Here is a 21,621-nt window from a genome sequence, read left to right on the forward strand (position 1 = left end):
GGAGATAGGCACCAGGACTATCCCAAGCTGTGAACGACATTGTGTAATACTTTACAACAGACATTGCAACGCAGAACGGCTCAACAGCACAAACCTAACCACCGGCACAAACCCAGCCACTAAGTACTATTGATCTTAAATTATTCTAATAAATAGTGTACTTACCCATTTTTAATAAATTAGAGTCTCACAAAACATGACAGCAAGTCTGATCACGTATAAGCAATTGAGTAACTTCCCGCTTTCTGTTCTCAAGTCCCGCGTGATGTTGTGATTATCGCGTGACTTTCCAAGAAGCGCTCAGCGGTGCAGTGCGGCGCATCCTGTGTGACCACTTGATTTCTCAAAATCTCGCCTCCAGTGTGTCCCAGACGTATGACTTTAGTAGGGGGATGACTTACTCTTAAATGTATCAGGAGCAAAGGTGATTATAGTTGGTGGATTAGGTGCAGCTAAAATCATGACAATGGCGCAGAAAACATCACCTCACCCTGTAGTGTTGGATGATTGGCTTGGCCTTCATAACAAACTTTTTTAATCTGGCTGATCCATCCAAGCTGGTAATTGAGCGACGTTTGGAATGACAAAGAAACCGTTTCTCTCTCTCTCTCCCTCTCGTTTGCCTCCGAGAACCTTTCATCAGACAGCAGAGCAACACAGTGATTAGGATGTGATGAATCTTTGGAGGCTCACAGCAAAATAACAAGTCAGAAGAGAACAATATCAGATCCAACGGATGGCTTTAATGAAGAAGCCACTGAGCAATTGCAAACTGTGCAGTGGAGCAGTGGCAGCACCACCTTAATGAATGAAGCCTCAGTAGAGTACAGCCTGTAACGGGACACAGTTCGGGTCACATCCTGCTGCTTTTATCTGAATGCCTGTTTGAGAAGGTGTGGCGTCTTTTCATATCACCTTTAATTCAGTCGTTGTTCAACCAGTGGGAACAATTTATGTTCTACTGAGTTTAAAAATGTCAGTTGAATAAAAATTTATTGTATTCACTACCTACAAAGCAAGATGGTCTCGCATTTTCATGAAGCTGTTGTTTTTATGCCAAAGAGTTTTATTGATTTACAGCCAAAGGGCAGAATTTTCTCCAATAAATCAGAAACTCAAGTCTAGTTTCTGTATTTTAGCAGAAAAATACAATAAATAAACTGCAGTTTCAAACAAAGTTCCCTTCCGAACCAAAAGAGAAATAAAATTTCATTTGGTCAGATGGCAAAAAAAGATATTAAGAAATATCTAAAAACATAACTAAATAAGTTGTAACAGATGTCACAACAGCTTAACAAAAGGAAAAGCATTTAAAGGGGAACGAGACAGTTTTGGCATGCTTTTAGCACCCCCTAGTGTCCATTTTGTAAAACCCGTCTCCTCGCTGTGTGTTTGTCTTTTTAACACCTTAATCTAAGATCTGAAACGTCTCCCAGACTTCATTAGTGTCTACAGGAGTGAGTCATCACTAAATGAAACAAATCAGCTGTGTTCATGATCTAAAACATGTAGGAAATGTGTTGGAAGCAGACTGCAGCACCAGCTCAATTTTTCTAAGTCCCAACAGTTTGGCCCGCCAGTCTTAAGTTGCAAGTGGAGTATTCTGGTCACAGGGGGCGACAGAGGCTGGGTGGTCTTTCATTAATGCTGTAAAGGGTAATTTTAGCACATACTGGCTCAAGAAAATAATTTAAAATTATGAAAAAGTTGCAACGCATCCCTTTAAATAGTATATTTGACATCAGCTATAACTTTTCTCTCATCTGCCTGCAACATATTTAGCAGTCTTGTGATTTTAAATAATGAAAAGATCTCACGTCTTTCTCTGGAAAGTGTCTGTTTTTTAAGTAGGGTGTAAAGTCACATGTATTCGCTCCAAACTGTCATGATTATAGATGTCAGGATCATGTGCCTCTTATCGGGGGAAGATTAAGCTAGATGCTGACGACAAGTTGCACGTTTTCTTAAAGTGCTTCTTTTGCTAAGAGATAGAAAAATAGTAGAGGAAGATATCAGAGGCAAGAGTGGGTATTTTACACCTTATACTCTCCTCCCCTACTCCAACTTTACTTTGTTCCCATCAGCAGTCAATGTCCCTGCATGCACTGATGTGTGTACAGAGTCAACATTATTAAATACAATAGCTGCAAAGGCACAGACTTTCCACAGTGACTGTGGGTATAACACAGTGACACAGTGGGTGTAAAATAGACACAAGGGTACAAATCATGTAAGGTGTGCATGAGCAGCCATATAGGATTATTTTCGTTCTGTAAAAAACATATTTAATTTAATTTTAAATTAACTTTAGAACAAATTCACAACAAACACTGCTTTCTAGTGATTTTGTCTTTCAAAATAAAATGCTTTTCTCATGTGGAGTCTGTCTAACTTCCTATTTGGCACATAGAAAAAAATAAAAAATATATGATTAAAAAAAAACAATTGAGAAACGTAATAACCACTTAATTATCCTGTCTTGTGCCCAACCTGTTACTCAAAGCCCAGATCTCACTGGGCTGTGGTTGTCGGTGACCAATTGCTAATAAAATTTGTGACGGATTTTCCAAAATGTCTCTGAACGTTTACAAGAGTTTTCAGTTTCAGGGCTTTTCTCTGATGTTGTTAGAAAATATTCAAAAGATATGGAGCACAAAACATTTTTCACAGTAGTTGCAGAGAGGTTGTATACATCTTGAACCCTTCTCAGTTGTATTTTTTAGACTAATTTGCTGATGAAAGTGAAATGCAAAAAAACTGAGACATATATTTTGTATATTCCTTCTGTGTGTTTCTTCTGATTGATTTTTAGTTTGTCTTTTTTAGCACAGGAAAGTTTTTTTTTACTTTTCTGACAGTTTCGACCACTCCTCCGGACTTCATCAGAGCTAGCCGCTAATGGTGGCGTCACTGTCTTCTCTGTTTATCCGTGGGCCACAGAGGACGGTGTTGCCCTCTACTGCCTGCACTCTCCTCACCAATGACACAGTCCCGTGTGTGATCCTATGTGTTGACTGTCTCTGTTCATGGTTCCCTGCCCACATCTCCTTATTTCTATGGCTTCCTTAATTCAACTGTTTAGATGATTTTTAAAAGAGAATGCGGGCCACAGAGGGCGACGCCATCCTTTGCGGCCCGTGGATAAACAAAGAAGGAAGTGACGCCGCCATTAGCGGCTAGCTCTGATGAAGACCGCAGGAGTGGTCAAAACTGTCAGCAAGGTATGAAAACCTTTCCTGTGTTAAAAAACAACCTAAATATGCAAATTGAAACATAATAAAGACACTTTGTGACAAGACAACTGGCACAACACTGTTTGCTATCATGTCATTAATCCGTCCAGTTACCAAACCAGCTTCTCCAACCAACTAGTCCTACCAAACCAGCATGTCCTACCAACTTAGTCCTACCAAACTAGCATCTTCTACCAACTTAGTCCTACCAAACCAGCATGTCCTACCAACCACTCCTACCAAACCAGCATGTTCTACCAACTTAGTCTTACCAAACAAGCATGTCCTACCAACTACACCTACCAAACCAGCATGTACTACCAACTTAGTCCTACCAAACCAGCATCTCCTACCAACTACACCTACCAAACCAGCATGTACTACCAACTTCTCTTAACCAAACCAGCATGTCCTGCCAACTTAGTCTTACCAAACAAGCATGCCCTACCAACTACACCTACCAAACCAGCATGTACTACCAACTTAGTCCTACCAAACCAGCATCTCCTACCAACTTAGTCCTACCAAACCAGCATCTCCTACCAACTTGTCCTACCAAACCAGCATCTTCTACCAACTTCTACCAAACCAGCATGTCTTGCCAACTTAGTCTTACCAAACCAGCATGTCCTACCAACTCCTGCTACCAAACAAGCATGTTCTACCAACTTAGTCCTACCAAACCAGCATGTCCTACCAACTACTGCTACCAAACAAGCATGTTCTACCAACTTAGTCCTACCAAACCAGCATGTCCTACCAACTACTCCTACCAAACCAGCATGTTCTACCAACTTCTCCTATCAAACCAGCATGTCCTACCAACTTAGTCCTACCAAACCAGCGTGTCCTACCAACTACTCCTACCAAACCAGCATGTTCTACCAACTTCTCCTACCAAACCAGCATGTCCTACCAACTCAGTCCTACCAAACCAGCATGTCCTACCAACTTAGTCCTACCAAACCAGCATGTCCTACCAACTTAGTTCTACCAAACCAGCATGTCCTACCAAACCAACATGTCTTCCCAAACTAGCATGCTTTACCTTTAAAATGTTCATGTTTTCCCACAATCTTTGTCCTGACCGTTGTCCTTGTCTTTGACCTTAAACCCTCCCAACAGAAAGGGATTGTTTTTATGTCTCTGGTGTTAGAAGTGTAATTATCCCTTTAAACTAAGGACAATAAAAGTCTGTTTCTTCTTCCAGTTTTATCGAGACCCAACGTCTTTCCTGAATAGTGATGTATTTGTACCTTTACACCCTTAAGGCCTAGTGAAGCCTCAAGTCTCTACCAAACACTGTGACATCATAAAACAGAAAGACTTCCTGTTTCCAGCAGAGTCAGCCCAGTGAGCGGCCAGAACAAACTACACTAACCTTTGTTTCTGCCTCAGTAAAAATGCCAGCTTATCCATTCCAGGACCAAGAGTGATCAATACCAGATGTTCGCATTAAGCAGAGACCTTTATGTACAAATGATATGACCTTGTTTTATTGATTAGGAGCTGCTCTTGGACAAGTCAGATGGGTTTTCTTATCACTGTGTGTGATGCTTCACATTCACACATTGGTTCTTTCTCTCTGATAAGAAAGAGTGTAATCACACTAATATGCTATTTACAGTTGTCCTCTCTGTGTTTCCACCAGTCTCTGTCAGCAGCATGGGACAGCATCTAGGAAAGAGGGACGTCCACACGGACAGAAAGGTAAGATTTTTCTCTGGATCTCAGTTTCATGTCCTTCTTCAGAGAAACTAACAAGTAAAACCAGAAACTGTCGACTCATTGATCACGATCCTGATGTGAGAACAGAGCACGTGTTTTTCTTTAACCCTTATCAGTCAGAGTGGTGCTTTTATCAGCCGCACTTTGAACCATGTTGCAGTCGTGATGTCCGTCTCCATCACTCCGGCTGATTTATTGCTGTTGCCGAGCTTTCAGCGAGGCTGTCCACATGCTGAGAACACACACGCTCACAAAGACTTTGCTCCCCCCACCTCCCATAGGGTGACTCTACAACATGCAGAAAGACTGTGATGTCTCAGAGAAGTTTGAATTCTTTTTGAGCCACCTATTCTTTCCTGGGCACTATAACCCCCAGCTCTCATGTCACAAATCTCGGTTTTGTGCGACTCACGCTGCCACAGGCAACACTTTTTACTCCTCTCACAAATGCAGTAATCCGTGGATAATGCTTCGACTGCAGGATTTTTCAAATGGAGGAAAAGAGGAGGAATGACATGACAATAGGCAACAAATGTGAAATAACAACTTATTTTTTTGTTAACATCTGATGTGAGCTGAAATGACAGGTTTTTATGCAGGAGGATCATCCGTGGCCAGTATAATCTGTATTTATTATTTCCATTAGGATGCTCTTAATGTGAAAATCTGACACACTAGCAGACGGCTTTTATGAGATACTTGGAACTTTTTTGTGAAAAATGCTTGACAATGTACAGGTGCTGGCCAGTAAATTAGAATATCATCAAAAGGTTGAAAATATTTCAGTAATTCCATTCAAAACGTGAAACTTGTACATTATATTCATGCAATGCACACAGACCAATGTATTTCCAATGTTCATTACATTTAAATTTGATATTCATAAGTGACAACTAATGAAAACTCCAAATTTGGTATCTCAGAAAATTAGAATATTCTAAAGGCCAATGAAAAAATGTTTGTTTCTCTAATGTTGGCCAACTGAAAAGAATGAACATGAAAAGAATGTGCATGTATAGCACTCAATACTTAGTCGGGGCTCCTTTTGCCTCAATAACTGCAGTAATGCGGCGTGGCATGGACTCGATCAGTCTGTGGCACTGCTCAGGTGTTATGAGAGCCCAGGTTGCTCTGATAGTCGTCTTCAGCTCCTCTGCATTGTTGGGTCTAGCGTATTGCATCCTCCGCTTCACAATACCCCATAGATTTTCTATGGGGTTAAGGTCAGGCGAGTTTGCTGGCCAATCAAGGACAGGGATACCATGGTCCTTGAACCAGGTGCTGGTGGTTTTGGCACTGTGTGCAGGTGCCAAGTCCTGTTGAAAGGTGAAGTCTGCATCCCCATAAAGTTGGTCAGCAGCAGGAAGCATGAAGTGCTCTAAAACTTCCTGGTAGACGGCTGCATTGACCCTGGACCTCAGGAAACAGAGTGGGCCAACACCGGCAGATGACATGGCACCCCACACCATCACTGACGGTGGAAACTTTACACTGGACCTCATGCAACGTGGATTCTGTGCTTCTCCGCTCTTCCTCCAGACTCTGGGTCCTTGATTTCCAAAGGAAATGCAGAACTTGCTTTCATCAGAATACATAACTTTGGACCACTCAGCATCAGTCCAGTCCTTTTTGTCCTTGGCCCAGGCGAGACGCTTCTTGCGCTGTTTCTTGTTCAAGAGTGGCTTGACACACGGAATGCGACACCTGAATCCCATGTCTTTCATGAGTCTCCTCGTGGTGGTTCTTGAAGCGCTGACTCCAGCTGCAGTCCACTCTTTGTGGATCTCCCCCACATTTTTGAATGGGTTTGTCGTCACAATTCTCTGCAGGGTGCGGTTATCCCTAGAGCTTGTACACTTTTTTCTACCACATTTTTTCCGTCCCTTCGCCTGTCTGTTAATGTGCTTGGACACAGAGCTCTGCGAACAGCCAGCTTCTTTAGCAATCACCTTTTGTGTCTTGCCCTCCTTGTGCAAGGTGTCAATGATTGTCTTTTGGACAGCTGTTAAGTCAGAAGTCTTCCCCATGATTGTGGTGCCTTCAAAACAAGACTGAGGGACCTTTTAAAGGCCTTTGCAGGTGTTTTGAGTAAATCAGCTGATTAGAGTGGCAGCAGGTGTCTTCTATATTCAGCCTTTTCAGAATATTCTAATTTTTTGAGATACCAAATTTGGAGTTTTCATTAGTTGTCACTTATGAATATCAAATTTAAATGTAATGAACATTGGAAATACATTGGTCTGTGTGCATTGCATGAATATAATGTACAAGTTTCACGTTTTGAATGGAATTACTGAAATATTTTCAACCTTTTGATGATATTCTAATTTACTGGCCAGCACCTGTATATGAAGCAGCCACAATAGTCTGCATCTTAGTGCTAATGGAAAGATGTTGCCATAGCAATACTTCAAGCTTAGCACCATCTCCATGGTTTTTCACAAAGGTGTTTAATAATAAACCCTAAGATCTTGGAATACTCTGGTAATGCTGTGTAGATGATGGGTCAAGGTAACAAACAGATCAGGGCTGACACCTGACCCTCTCACCTGTATAACCATTCATTTTGGCCTATAGGGATGAGAAGAACTCAGTTCCGTGATCCATTGATCATCCTGGAATTCATTTATCTGACTGGAAATGTACACTCACCTAAATGATTGCTAGGCACACCATACTAAAACAATGTTTGACCCCCTCTCTCCTTCAGAACTGCCTTACTTCTACGTGGCATTGATTCAACAAGGTGCTGAAAGCAATCTTTAGAAATGTTGGTCCATATTGATAGGATAGCATCTTGCAGTTGATAGAGATTTGTGGGATGCACATCCAGGGCATGAAGCTGGAAGCTATCCTGCTGGAAGTAGCCGTCAGAGGATGGGTACATGGTGGTCATGGTCATGGTCAGAAGCAATGCTCAGCCAGCCCGTTGCATTTAAATTATGCCCAGTTGGCACTAAGGGGCTTAAAGTGTGCCAAGAAAACAACCCCCACACCATTACACCACCACCACCAGCCTGCACAGTGGTAACAAGGCATGATGGATCCGTGTTGTCATTCTGTTTACACAAAATTCTGATGACCATTTGAATGTCTCAACAGAAATCGAGACTCATCAGACCAGGCAACATTTTTCCAGTCTTCAACTGTCCAATTTTGGTGAGCTTGTGCAAATTGTAGCCTCTTTTTCCTGTCTGTAGTGGAGATGAGTGGTACCTGGCGGGGTCTTCTGCTGTTGTAACCCCTCCACCTCAAGTTTGTGGCTTCACAAATGCTTTGCTGCTTTCCTCGGTTGTAACGAGTGGTTATTTCAGTCAAAGTTGCTCTTCCATCTGCTTGAATCGGTCGGCCCATTCTCTTCTGACCTCTAGCATCAACAAGGCATTTTCGCTCACAGGACTGCCGCATACTGGATGTTTTTCCCTTTCCCCACCATTCTTTGCAAACCCTAGAAATGGTTGTGGGTGAAAATCCCAGTAACTGAGCAGATTGTGAAATACTCGGACCGGCCCGTCTGGCAACAACAACCATGCCACGCTCAAAATTACTTTAATCAACTTTCTTTCCCATCCTGACATTAAGTTTGGAGTTCAGGAGATTGTCTTGACCAGGAGCACACCCCTAAATGCATTGAAGCAACTGCCATGTGATTGGTTGATTAGATAATTGCGTTAAGGAGAAGTTGAACAGATGTTCCTAATAATCCTTTAGGTGAGTATAGATATTTCCACAGATGTCATGTACGTAGACACCCCATGTACTGGTGCTGCCAAGCCCCCACAATGCAGGACAGAATTTGAGGCCAATGCGGAAATGAAATAAATTGCAGTTCCACCCTCATCCGCTGGGGGCTGGTGTCAGAAGCGAGCAAATCCTCATTGACTCCCATGTTAAAAATGCCAATTTCGCAGCAGAAATAAACATGTTTACAGCCTGGTACCAAAACATGTTTATTTATTTTTTTTATTATCTAGTTTACACTCATGACAACTCTGAGGGGGGTGAATTTTTTTCTCACTCTTCTGTTTAAGTGTATTAAAAGCCTAAAATTCTGTATAATTAATGAGCATCAGACCCACGTGACCACAGAGCTAGCTCCGTGGAAAGGCCTCAGTAGAGCCTCGGTCTGGCTTGGAAACTGCTCCAGCATTTTGAGTCTCTGTGTTTGTGTTTTCTTTTTTTGGATATTTTTTGTGCAATTGTTGGACAAAATGACTTGCTGTGGCATTAAATGCGCTAATAGAGCATCCAAGGAGTCTCCACTTCATTTTTTTCGGTAAGTAAAATTATATTTATGGATTTTAGGTCACTGCCGAGCTGAGCTTAGATTTTAACATGTACTGTTTAACCATGAAATTTAAATGTAATAGGGTAAAACCCAGTGCATTTAACATAATGCTGCACTTTAGAAAATGGGTTGAAATATAACATGTTGGTGGAGCTGGGTTCCGACTATCGGCTTGTGGAGCTCTCTGGAGACCTCTGTTTTCCACCCGGTTCTCCCCTCCCCGCAGCTTGGCGCATGTCTGTCTGATTGCGGCTTTTGACTGCTGTGCGGGCTGCCGGCTTGTGGAGCTCTGGGATGGAAACCGATGTTTTCCACCCGGTTATCCCCAGCGGCAGCTCTGGGCATCTCAGATCGCAGCGGCGCTTGTCGGCTGTGCGGCTGCCGGCTTGTGTAGGTCTCGGGAGACCTCTGTGTTCCACCTGGTTTTACCCAGCGGTCAGCCCGGCGTATCTCTGACTCAGAAGCTCTGGTGTTGTGCACAGTTAACTCCGGTTGTAGCTAGGTTGCTACCTCCGTTAGCTTAGCTCCCACCTCAGCGTTAGCTTTGGGTTAGCTTCAGGTTAGCTTGTAGCTAGTTCGACCGGGTGTTGTCAGTTGATCCCAGCCTTACAGCCCCACCCTCAGCTCCACCTCTCTTCCCTTTTGTGGAATTGTCTGGGCTTGACGGAACCTGTGACACGGTCAAAATGGCGGTGGTGGCCACCTCCCATTTCACCTCAAAAATGTGTTATTGGAGCCTATGGAAATGAATTGTCCAGTATATATGTTGATGGGTTCTGCCTATTGGAAGCCATCTTGGACAGGTCTTTATTCAAGTCTTTATTCTCTCTCAGTGCATTTATTTCTACCGAGAAACGTGCTTACTCAACAAAACAAAAAAAAGACATTTTAATATGCTTTTTCCACAAAGTCATCCATGAAGTTTGGCATGATTTAAATATAATTAAACAAAATAGATTTAAATACATTAAAATCCCAACAGGTAGGCTGGAAAAGTCATTAGTAATCCCACATGTTGCTTCCAGTAGTATGCCAGTTGTTGCATTTGTAGGCTGAACAACAAAAGGGCATTGTTGCTTACTCTGTTACTCTGTGTTGACTCCAGTTGGGTTTGGAGAGTGAGGAGCCCAGCCAGGATGGCAGCGATGTTGTTACGCTCTCTGGTGCACAATGGGGCATCTACGTATTCATGTTTATGTTTTTTTTTTTTCTGTTAAAAATGATAAACTGGAGGGAAGCCCAATAGGGACACTCTACTGGCTAATGGTCTTTCCTGCTGTTACAGGTCAATGAGTAGAAAGACCTGTCAGAAGAAATGACTGCATGGATCATTTACAGTGAGACGTTAAATAGAACAAATAAACCTCTTACATTTCTCCAGGCTTCTACTTGGTTAAAAAAAAACTTATAAATTAGACACTTTTCTGCTTGATTTTACATCAGTAGCCAAGTTGTTAGGATTTTCCCCCTAAGTACCTCTTCAAGCAGCACTTCACTGAAAATGTCTGAGTTTAAACAAGCTGCAATTATATAAAACAAATCCATTTCAGTCCTAGTGTGTGTGTGTGTGTGTGTGTGTGTGTGTGTGTGTGTGTGTGTGTGTGTGTGTGTGTGTGTGTGTGTGTGTGTGTGTGTGTGTGTGTGTGTGTGTGTGTGAGGACATTACAGGTCAGACACAGCTCCTTGTAGCCTGCACACGGGACACTCATGTCACCCACCAGCATTATACAATTAACCCGGACCTCTATTAACTTTGTTTTCACACTACTTAAAAAAAACTCACTCTGGATGAGTTTGTTTCATTGACTCGAATCGAGTTTGTTAAAATGTAACTTGGAGCCAAAAGGAGCTGAAAGTAAAGAGGTGTGGGGAAGAGAGAAGCACTCTTGAGTAATACATTTTGAAGTTGTGGGTAGCGGCGTAAACCTGTGGTTTTGTTCATCGCTCGCTGTCTGGGGGTTGCAGCCATCATGTAGGCAGGAGGGGAGTCAGAATCAGCAGGGAGGCTGATGGCCGGGCTCACACATCATTTGTTTCCTTCGCCTGCCAAACACACTCTGGAGGGAGAGGAGCAGAATAGAGAAGTGGGTTTATTTGTCAAGCGTGGAGCTGCTAGGAGAGGTGTTAGGGCAGCATGAAGCAGCACTTTCTACTAGAATGTGAAGATCTCTGGTTTTTATCTCTTTGGTTTAACTTGACCTCACGTTAAAGGGTGATGAAGCGTGATAGAGGGAGGCAGGTTGTGATGTCAGACGCAGGATTTTCTCTTAATCCCTCCTCAGTTCACCAGCATGAACCTCATACCTACGCCTCAGCAGTGATTCTCTTGAACCTTTTCTCTCTCATGCATCTGAAGTGTTAACACAGCAGATGTTTGTTACATTAAATTCAACTCAGATGGGGACTCAAGCTCTAAAATAATGTTTTTGACTTTTAGTTCTGTTATACATGAGACGCTTAACTTAACGACACATTTTGAAGTGAATGTATGGGAAAAAGGTTATTAAAGAGTAGTATTTGAACAGCTTTGGTTTGGAAAAACAGATTAGTTCTGATGAGATTGACATTATTTTTACTTTTATTTAAGTAAAACTTTATGTGGATCGTTCCACTTTTACTTAAGTATATGTTACCCCTTTATCTGTATTTTTACTTAAGTAAAACAAATCCACTAACTTCCTGCCACTGTTTAACGTTACTGTTACATTTCCTATGCTTCTGTGAGTGTGTGTGCTCATTAGTAAAAGTATCTGATGCTCCTGGTGTAATGATTTGGTTGTAGGTAGGAGCCAGGCAAAGCAGCTGCAGCCCTCAAGAGATCTTAATGAGATTTTAAAAAGAGGAGCAGGGCAGCAGCAACAGGGAGAAAATCCAGATCATCATCATCAGGTCTAGCAGGGCAGGTAGAGGAGGAACAGCAGAACCATAAGAGCTAAGAAACTAGGAGCTGGATCTACACTGGGAGGAGATCATTAGCAGATACACAGTTAAGGAACTGAGGGAAACAAAGAACTGGAAACAAGAAACTAGATAAAACAATCCAAACTACAGTTTCACTCTCAATACCACAAACTAAACTCATCAGAAATGACCAGCCATGACACCCGGACTGTTTTTAATAAAAACACTGAGAAGACACCATTAGACAGATTTCAGACTAGAGTTTGATGCAGGATTATTTTTTAAATTCTGCTCCTATTGACTTTTTGACCAACCCTGCCTCCACTGGCAGACCCAATAATTAATAGAACAAGGAGACTTATTTTACTATTAAATAAGCTTAAATGTGAGTGCTTCATTTCAGACCAACAAGCTTTTCTTTAAATTGGATGTGTTCACTCACTTGTACTCTCCATCCTACCTGCAGTCTATTTTAGTCTCCCGCTCCACAGCGGGCATGAACGTTTGGCATCACCGAGTTTTGTGTTGGACCCTTTGGGCTCCACAATAGACCACCACAGCTCTATTTTACTGATATTGGGCTCATAACCCAGTTTACTTCACTCTCACAACCCCACCACCAGTCTAACAACATCCTTGTTTGACATTAAGTAAAAATTGAACCGTATATTTACCTGTAAGAATAAGTAGTTACAGGTGGAACTCTGAAAATGTTTAATTATCCTGCAAATTTTCATTTATGTCAGTAATCCATCTTGGACTGAGAGACCATCTAAAGGCTCGGGAACCCTTTGCAGGTGTTCAGGATTCATTAGCTGATTAGAATGTGACACTTTGAGTCTAGAATATTGAACCTTTTCACAATATTCTAATTGTCTGAGATTTTGAATGTGGGGTTTTCATCATCTGTAAGCCATATTGATCACAATTGTAACAAAGGCTGAAATATCTGGCTTTGTATGGATGAGTCTAGTATCTCCTTTTAAGTTGACTTACTGGCATATTGTAATTTTGCCTGTTTCATCTGTAGTTGTGGGTTTCCCTTCAAGCTTACAGCAGAGTGTCTTACAGCTGCTGTTCTGTGAGATCAGTGGATGAGTGCCTGAAAGCTCTGTGTTCTGATTCATTTATTTCTGAGTCTGGCTGTTTGCCGACACCTGACTCTGATGATTATGGCAGGTCCAGAGCTTTGATGTAGGAGGGTGGACATTTTACCTCCTCTGTGATTGATGTTAATGAGCACCATGCAGCCAATCAGAATCAAGCGTTCCTCTAGGCTGTGGGGCGGAACACTAAGGAAACATAATGGTGCAGCTCCAAAGGGCTCCAGTTGAAGGTTTTGTTGTTGCCCCCAAAGTCTCCTGACCCTGACATCAAAACAACTATTGATCAGCTTCCCAAGAGGTGAGCACACAAGAAGACATCTCTAGAAATACAATTTATTAATTTTGCAGAAAAGGACAGAAAGCAGGAACTGAAATATTCTCAGCTGCTACAAAAAGTGATCACAAGCTGTGATACTTCCCAGTGGGAGTGTGACTAAGTCCTGTTCTTGCTGTAGCCTGCTCAGTTTGTCCTTTTCCTGTTGTGAGATCTAAAATATTGGGAAATGGCAGTGAATAAGCCCTTAGTCACTGTTATCGTCCATTCTGACAGATTGAGTTATTTTACATTCAATTTAACTCATTAACTGCCAGCCTTTACCTGATCAGAAAAGCCCTTCACTGCCAGCATTTTTCGCAGATGAAGATCGGCTTTAGAGCTGGGAAGTTTGTTCTCACGGTACGGGGTCTCGTTCCGACCCCACACAGTAAAAACTTGCAAATAACAACTTTAGTTGTCATTGGCAGTGAATGAGTTAATGTGGTCCAACCATCCCACAAAGTGCATCTAAAAACACATACGTTTAAAGTGACAGTGTGTATTTTACCTGGCGATAGGGGGCAGTACTTACCTAAATCATTGCAAGCAAGCGTTATTTTTGTGTTCAAGTAAAATCTTACCAACAGATGGCCATTAGGGTCATAAATCCTTGGGATCACAACCTCCAGCAAAATAACAAGAACATCAGATTCCCTTTCGTCACTGGCAACGAGTGAAGAGGTAAATATGTAACAGAGTAATGATTATTAATGCTGAAAATTTTGTAATGATTTGTTACAAATCAGTAAATGCATTCTGTCCTCACGGGCTTCCGTAGAAGGAAACATGGCATCCAATATGGTATCACCCAGATACTTAGACCCACTCTCATGTATTTTAGATCCAATTTTTATGGTTATATGTTATGAAACCGCCAATATTTTTCAACAACTGGGTATCTTTTAATTGATTTACAACAACATTTCAGGTGTTGTACTGGTCTGCCATGGTAAAGAGAAAGCTGAGTCAAAAGGCAGAGCTCTCGATTTACCGGTCGATCTACGTTCCTACCCTCACCTATGGTCATGAGCTTTGGGTAGTGACCGAAAGAACGAGAGTTACAAATGAGTTTTCTCCGCAGGGTGGCTGGGCTTTCCCTTAGAGATAGGTTGAGAAGCCCGGCTATCCGGGAGGGGCTCGGAGTAGATTTGCTGCTCTTCCACATTGAGAGGAGCCAGTTGAGGTGGCTCGGGCATCTGGTCAGGATGCCTCCTGCATGTCTCTCTGATGAGGTTTTCCGGGCATGTCCAACCAGGAGGACACTAAAGGGAGACCCAGGACATGTTGGAGGGACTATTGGGCCATTCCCATCTGTACCTGGTCGGCCCTGCCCGGATAGCTCCAGTCGGCCCCAGCCTGGCCCGGTTGATTCCACACATCCTTGCTTAGGTATGCAAGGAATGCAGTCAGTGACATTTTCAGCTTATAGGTAATCAGCATGATAATGAATTGAGCATGCCTTAGGCCCATGTGGGCTGATTCTACCCACCAATCATAGGCTTGCTCTAATGGAAGCTGTGAATATGCTTATCAGTCAGCAGTGGGTGTGTTGGCCCTGGTCAGTCTGAAGCAGACCACCTCAGAAAGAGGGCTAAAAAACAGTCTTGTTGCACCCTGAAAAAAGGCAGGCCACCAACATATGTAAGAAAGCTGTTATTATTATTATTATGTTAGATTTTTTTTTTCAACATTAGGTTAGGGCTGAGCGTTACGGCATAAAAATTTAATCTCAGATGAAATTTTTTTAGTTCGATTTACAATTTATTTCCGATTCTGTCCCCCTCAATTATCAACAAACTTCCCACTCTCACCGGTGGCCATGGAGTCACTTGCTGTTGTTGTTTCATGTGCGTGCTGTGACGTTGTTGTCGCGGTTATGTGAAACAAACACTACGGAAGCTCCGGAGGGCCAAAAAGGTGTTATTACATAAATATTCGATCTACTTTTTTTTAATTGCCCGCAACAAAAAATTTGAATTAATTAATTAAATAAATTTATTGCCCAGGCCTATGTTAGGTTAAAGTATCATGTACCAATTTGGCAGTCATGACGCTCTCGCCATTTTCGCTTCCTGTTGAAAACTCACAGCCGGCGTGCAAAGCATGCTGGGATAGCTTTGCTCTGTGAGGATATAACAGACCCATCCTTGAAATGTATGAGATGCATTTGAGGACGCGAGAATGAGTATTCTTGGAATTTGGACAGCGCTTGTCGCTGCGCTGTGACATCATCGACCTCAAAATGCGTCCTCACAAGCATCCTGCCCCTGGATTCGGACACACCCTTTATTACCATGGCGTTTTGTGACACCAACATCCAGAAGTCCGGATGGTCTTTTAAAGCGAATATCCGGTAGCATCTTTGGTGTAGTATTTCTCAACCTGTGAGACAAAGTAGAATTGACACAGCATTTTTTAAATCTGTTTTTCACGTGTAAAAATTTTTTCTGGATAAAATATTTAAGCTTTAATGAATCAAACAGTAGCAGCAAATGAAAGTGGCTCTGTTTTCCCAAATGATGGTCGACTTTAAAAAAAAGGTACATCAGAAAATGTTTCCAATGAATGTGATTTAAGCATCATGTACAAACTAGAATTTCCACTGAAACACTGTGCTGCCTCAGTGCAAGCTCATTTTGCACCAGTTTGCTGCAATATTTGGGAGGAAATTAACTCTCGCAGATGCTGACATGAGCATCTTCTTTGTTACAGCATAAAGGATGTAGATCACCCCTTGCACCTAGACTGATTTAGGAGGTAGTTTTGTTATTTTTACACTCAACACAGCCCCTGCACCTCAGCACCTTGTTACATTAAAACCAAAAGCCTCTAACACACTGTCACTAAAATCAGTCCTGGCATCTCATCCTTGGACCGAGGCATGCAGTACCAAGGTGGCTGATTGCTTTGAAAGTATTCATGAAAATAGTTTGGTATTAATAAATAATATGTTATGGAATTATTCATTTAATTTGTGCATGTGGGAATGGAAAACCAACAGATTGGACCACTGCTTTACTTTTTTTTTCTTTTGCAAGAACAAGGATGTGAGCCACTGATCCAGAGGAAAGTACCTATAAAGCTCTTCTTTCTTTGAACAGTTATTAAAGTACAGTGATGTAAAACATTAGTGTGTCCAAGAATTAAATTGGCTTAGAGAGATGAGTTAAATACAAATATACATAAAATACATGAACCAAACTAATTCCCCCTCAACAGTTTCTAGTTTCTGTTTTTGTTTTTGCTCAAATGAGGTAAAAAAAACAACAACAGGCTATTATTTTATTAGTAGCATCTGTAGAGACGACAAAAGCCTCTCTAACTGAGACTTTAGTTGTTAAATTATATCCGTCTGTCATGGAAAGCTGCTTGGAGGATAGATAAAAGAATCAGGGACAACACTCAGAGACCCAGATTCACCAAGAATGTCTCTCAGATTATTAGAATACAGTAGAAACGCCCTGTATTCAGTCATATAAATGCTAAAGTTTCCTGCATCTGCAAATGGTCCCTCACTCTGGTTCATGAGGCTGATGGTTGTTTTATCAGGAGTCCAGAAAACATTCATGAGCACCCAAAGACCAAACAAAGAGAATAAAACACATTAAACATCACTGATGAAGAATAAAGCAGCTGCTAGCAAATCAACCTGGGCTCATAACATGTATGCAACACTGACACCATCACACAAAAATGTGCGCAAAAGAGCCCCCACCAAGTATTAAGTGCAGTCAACATACATATGTGGTCATACCTTTCAACAGGCCAATGCTTCTGTAATTAAAATCTTTTATTACGTAGTTTTTAATAATATTCTAATTTTCTGAGATTTTCATCCACTTTATCGTGTGTGGGAAGGCATTTCTAATCCAGTTTCATTATCATGTTTTCCCTCAACAAATTAAAAAGGTGGGTCTTTTATTTTTAATTCAACATTATAAAACGATGCATCCACTCTGCTGGTGGTAGATCAGTTCAGCGAGGGCGTTTGAGAATCTAACTGAGGCACAAACCCCCAGGTTGCACCTGGAAAGGCACTCGATCCTTTGGTGAATTATCTGAGCTTTTGGAGTGAAAAGTTTCAGATTATGAAGAACAAACTCAGTTGTCTTACATCACCGCTCCCCCATAACCTTCGATCTTAGGACTGACATGTTTCAGCCAACTATAACAGGCATACTGATGTACCAGCTCATCAGATAACCTTCTGTTACGATGATAGAGATATGGCTTGTGTTTTAGCTTCAACAAAACCCAGCAGGTGAAGACGGAGCAGAGCAAGAACATCTCTGAGACAATGGAACATGTAAGGTTTTATCCAAACTGAGCTCCTGCCCAGATCTGTTTAATGTGCCAAACAGTCAGATGATGCTCTACAATCTCTGCCATCAACTCATATGTGAGGCTCCAGTGAGCCAGCAGTGGTGTGTAGGTGTGAAGTCATGCTGACAGCTAAACCACCTTCTGGCCCTCTGAGGATAAGCGTGTTTTTGTCTCAACACGCTGCACCCTACCCTCACACATCACGCACCATCCCCCTGAACATCATGGTTCATGTTGATCTGATGTTTTAGCTTTTGACCCAAATCAACACACACTTTATTTTCTTTATGTTTTAGTTAGGTGGAGATTGTCTGATGTTTTCATTGGATTAATCGTCTTGGAATGTGGATTTGTTGTTTGTGCTGCTAATTTTAAAGCACACAAGGCTGCCAACAGACAGATAAGAAAACTGTCCCTTTGTGCGTGGGTGTGGGTGTGTGTGTGTGTGTGCAGAATCCAACAAAAGATGAATTCTTAGTTAGATATGTCAGACTGTTGGAATGCAGTGATGCTGTAAGCCTTTGGGTGTGTGTGAAAGATAGATACTGGATTTTTATTATTTTAGAGAACCTTAGTAAAGTACACATAAGACAGTTTTGAAGATTTTATTTGATTTCACATGTATTAAAATTAATTAGGGGTGTCCCGATGTAACACTTTCACTTCCGATACGATACCGATATTGCAGCCTTCAGTATCGGCCGATACCGATGTCAATTCGATATGACATCAGCACGAATCATATATACTTTTACCTATTTTGTAGTGTGTATATATATATATATATATATATATATATATATATATATATATATATATATATATATATATATATATATAAAATATATATAAGATATATAATATATGAAAGGATTGATCAAGTCATATTACTTAAAGGAACACTTTGCAACTTTTGCATATTTTTAAACATTTTCGTGAGCCAGTATGTGCTAAAATGACCCTTTACAGCAGGGGTGTTAAACTCAAATTCACACTGGGCCGAAATGAAAATCTGGGACAAAGTCGTGGGCCAAACTTAAAATTTTTTGAAAAAGTGACGGCAAATTTGCACATTTTCTTTATCAACATATATGCAATTTTGAACCTTTTAATTTGGAAACAAACTTATTTTTGCATTAACACTGAATGTCAATTAACCAAATTACACACGAGCAAGTCAATTTTAAATAAAACACATCAGTGGTATTCATTACTTGTGGTATATTCAGCATTTAAAAAATCTATTCAGGATTTATGTTTTCTTGTTGTTTATTCATTTTTCTTATTTTTTATTCTCCTTTTTTCTCCTGAAATACGTGTCATCTCTGCTGTGACGTCTAACTGTCCCCACTGAGGAACAATAAAGGGATTATCTATTCAATTCATCTATCTGCAGCCTTTCCACTTCCTGTTTTACTGTAGGTTAAATCTTTTCTCACGGGCCAACAACAAAATAAAAATATAATTTATCTTAAATGAAAATGCAACATCTCACCTGCTGACTTTCATGTTTTGGAGCAGAAAAAGAGCATAAAACCAAAATATTTAAATCTCAGTTTGCTCCACTGATTTACTGTGATGCTCACCTGTTCCAGCCAGATTCCTGCATCATGGGGTTGAGGAGCTCTGAGCTGAGGAGGAGACTCCTGTTGTTTTGTTCATCTTCATCATAATAATGACAACAGGTGCTCACATAGGTTTATGCTGGTGAGCATGGAGAGCATCTGAACAGCTTGACCACGTTGTTGTGTGTCGGGGAGGAAACATAAAAACAACAGCAGCCACAGAGTCATGCTGATTTGAACGTGTCGCTGTTCGCTGGAGTTACATCAGCTCTGTCTGGAAGTTAGTTGGAAAACTTTCTCTTTCAGTCGTGAACACATTAATGAGCGGTTAAAATCTCTGTTTCTGGGCTTCAACGTCGGCAAATAGCTGAGTAAACTCGACGCTGAGTGAGAGGAGTGTTTAGTTTGTCCGAGACAGCGGAGCTGCAGACACCGGCAGCAGACGCTAGGGCTGGGCGATATGGCAAAAATAGAATATCACGATATTTCCAGTATTTTATCACGATTTCGATTTTATCACGATTTTTTTTATCCATGAATAGCATAACTTCAATTGCGTATTAAAGAAGAGAAACATTGAATAAATAAAAAATTATTCATATTAGGGATAATCAACACAGTGCTAACACACTTATATTTTAAACTCACACCAGAGATGATAAAAGCCCTGAGAGAAACAATTACAAAAATCAGTTTTTCTTGCTTTTCAAGTAACTTAACATAAATTAAAATCGTAAACTTATTTAAAGTGCAAACATGCCAATTGCAAACGTATTGTGCAAACATTAACTTGTTCAAAATACTATGTAGCTCCCAGTTGCTCATGTAGTGGATAGTTAAGCTCAAATACGGCTCTGATGTGCGGCTGGACCAGAGATCGCTTGTGGTAGCAAATAACTGCGCATTCTGAATATTTTCTGCAACTAGTCTCTTAATAAAGTAAAATTTTCCAGTGCAGATTGGAGACAACCCATAGAAGCACTGATTTGATCTCAATTCACAGAAAAATAGAACAGGTTAGATACACCTAATAAATAAAATTACTAACACACTCAGGAATGTTTCTTTGCTTCACTGTTCTGGTGCTGAAAACATCACTAATGCGGATCAAAGGAGATACACAGATGAATGCACCTCTTATTATTTGGAAACTACATTTACTGCAGCTGGCAGAGGCGGAGATTGTTTCTATTGATACACGGAGTTTACAGAATCATTTTTAATTGTAATAGGGGAAGACTGCAGGAGGGAGTGGTAAAATACAGGGGGTCCCCAGCAAAAACAAGAAACTACGAGTCTGATGAAACCCGCTGGTTTTCCATCAGGCAGTCACGGCGCAGCTCCAACGATCCACTGACCGAGCTCAGTCCGGTACCGGCTCGGCAGAGGGTGAACGAGCCGAGGCGACGTCGTGCTCTGCTTAAGAAGCGGTGTTATTTTCCTGCTTCAGAAGAAGCGTCCAACGTGTTTTTACGCTTTCTCCGAGACATGTCACGTCACTAAGTTGTTAGCGCCGCGCGCTAAGGAAACCCTGCGTTCCTCTTCGGAACGAAAACCTCGTTGTCGCTCAGCCGCGACCAAAGCCACGTTTGTTCACACACAAATGAAAACAAGCGGGGCACTAATATATTACTATGACTCACTCTGATTGGTTAAGGGTCAAACAAAGGCGTGTCATTCGCCTGAGGTAAGTTCCCTTTTCATTCAGAGGCAGAAATTCAACAGCAGAGCTGTGAATCGTGATAAAACGGTCTCTCAAAAATGACAGACCGTCAGATGTGTAGATCGTAAAACGGTCTAAAATTGTCATATCGCCCAGCCCTAGCAGACGCTGGAAAAAACACAAAGGAGGGGGCGCTTCGGCTCTGTGCTAACGCCACAAAGCATCATGGGAGTTGTAGTCTTTGCTGTAAAATCGGCCAGCGAGTCAGTTATAATATATTTTTGATATTTATCTCGTGAGCCACATAAAAAGGCTCCGCGGGCCGCATCTGGCCCGCAGGCCTTGTGTCTGACACGTGCTTTACAGGGTTAATGAAATGTCACTCAGACCCTATCACCCTCTGTGGCCATAATATTGTATTTGCAATTTGCAGCCTGTTGGACACTCTGTTGGGTCTTAAGAAAAATTCAGTAGAAATGTGTCACTGCTGTCTGATTC

At 41.5% G+C, this 21,621-nt stretch overlaps 1 protein-coding gene across 1 annotated transcript in view; it reads left to right on the top strand.

Annotated features, from left to right (window-relative positions):
- LOC107378934 (myelin basic protein) overlaps positions 1-21,621 on the top strand; it is a 96,498-nt gene that overhangs the window by 34,171 nt on the left and 40,706 nt on the right. The window contains exon 2 of the mRNA XM_015949439.3: positions 4,885-4,943. Coding sequence (XP_015804925.3) covers positions 4,899-4,943 — 45 coding nt within the window. The 5' untranslated portion in view covers positions 4,885-4,898. The remainder of the gene's footprint in view (positions 1-4,884; positions 4,944-21,621) is intronic.

Source organism: Nothobranchius furzeri, chromosome 5 (assembly GCF_043380555.1).
Source record: "Nothobranchius furzeri strain GRZ-AD chromosome 5, NfurGRZ-RIMD1, whole genome shotgun sequence".
Lineage (NCBI taxonomy): Eukaryota > Metazoa > Chordata > Actinopteri > Cyprinodontiformes > Nothobranchiidae > Nothobranchius > Nothobranchius furzeri.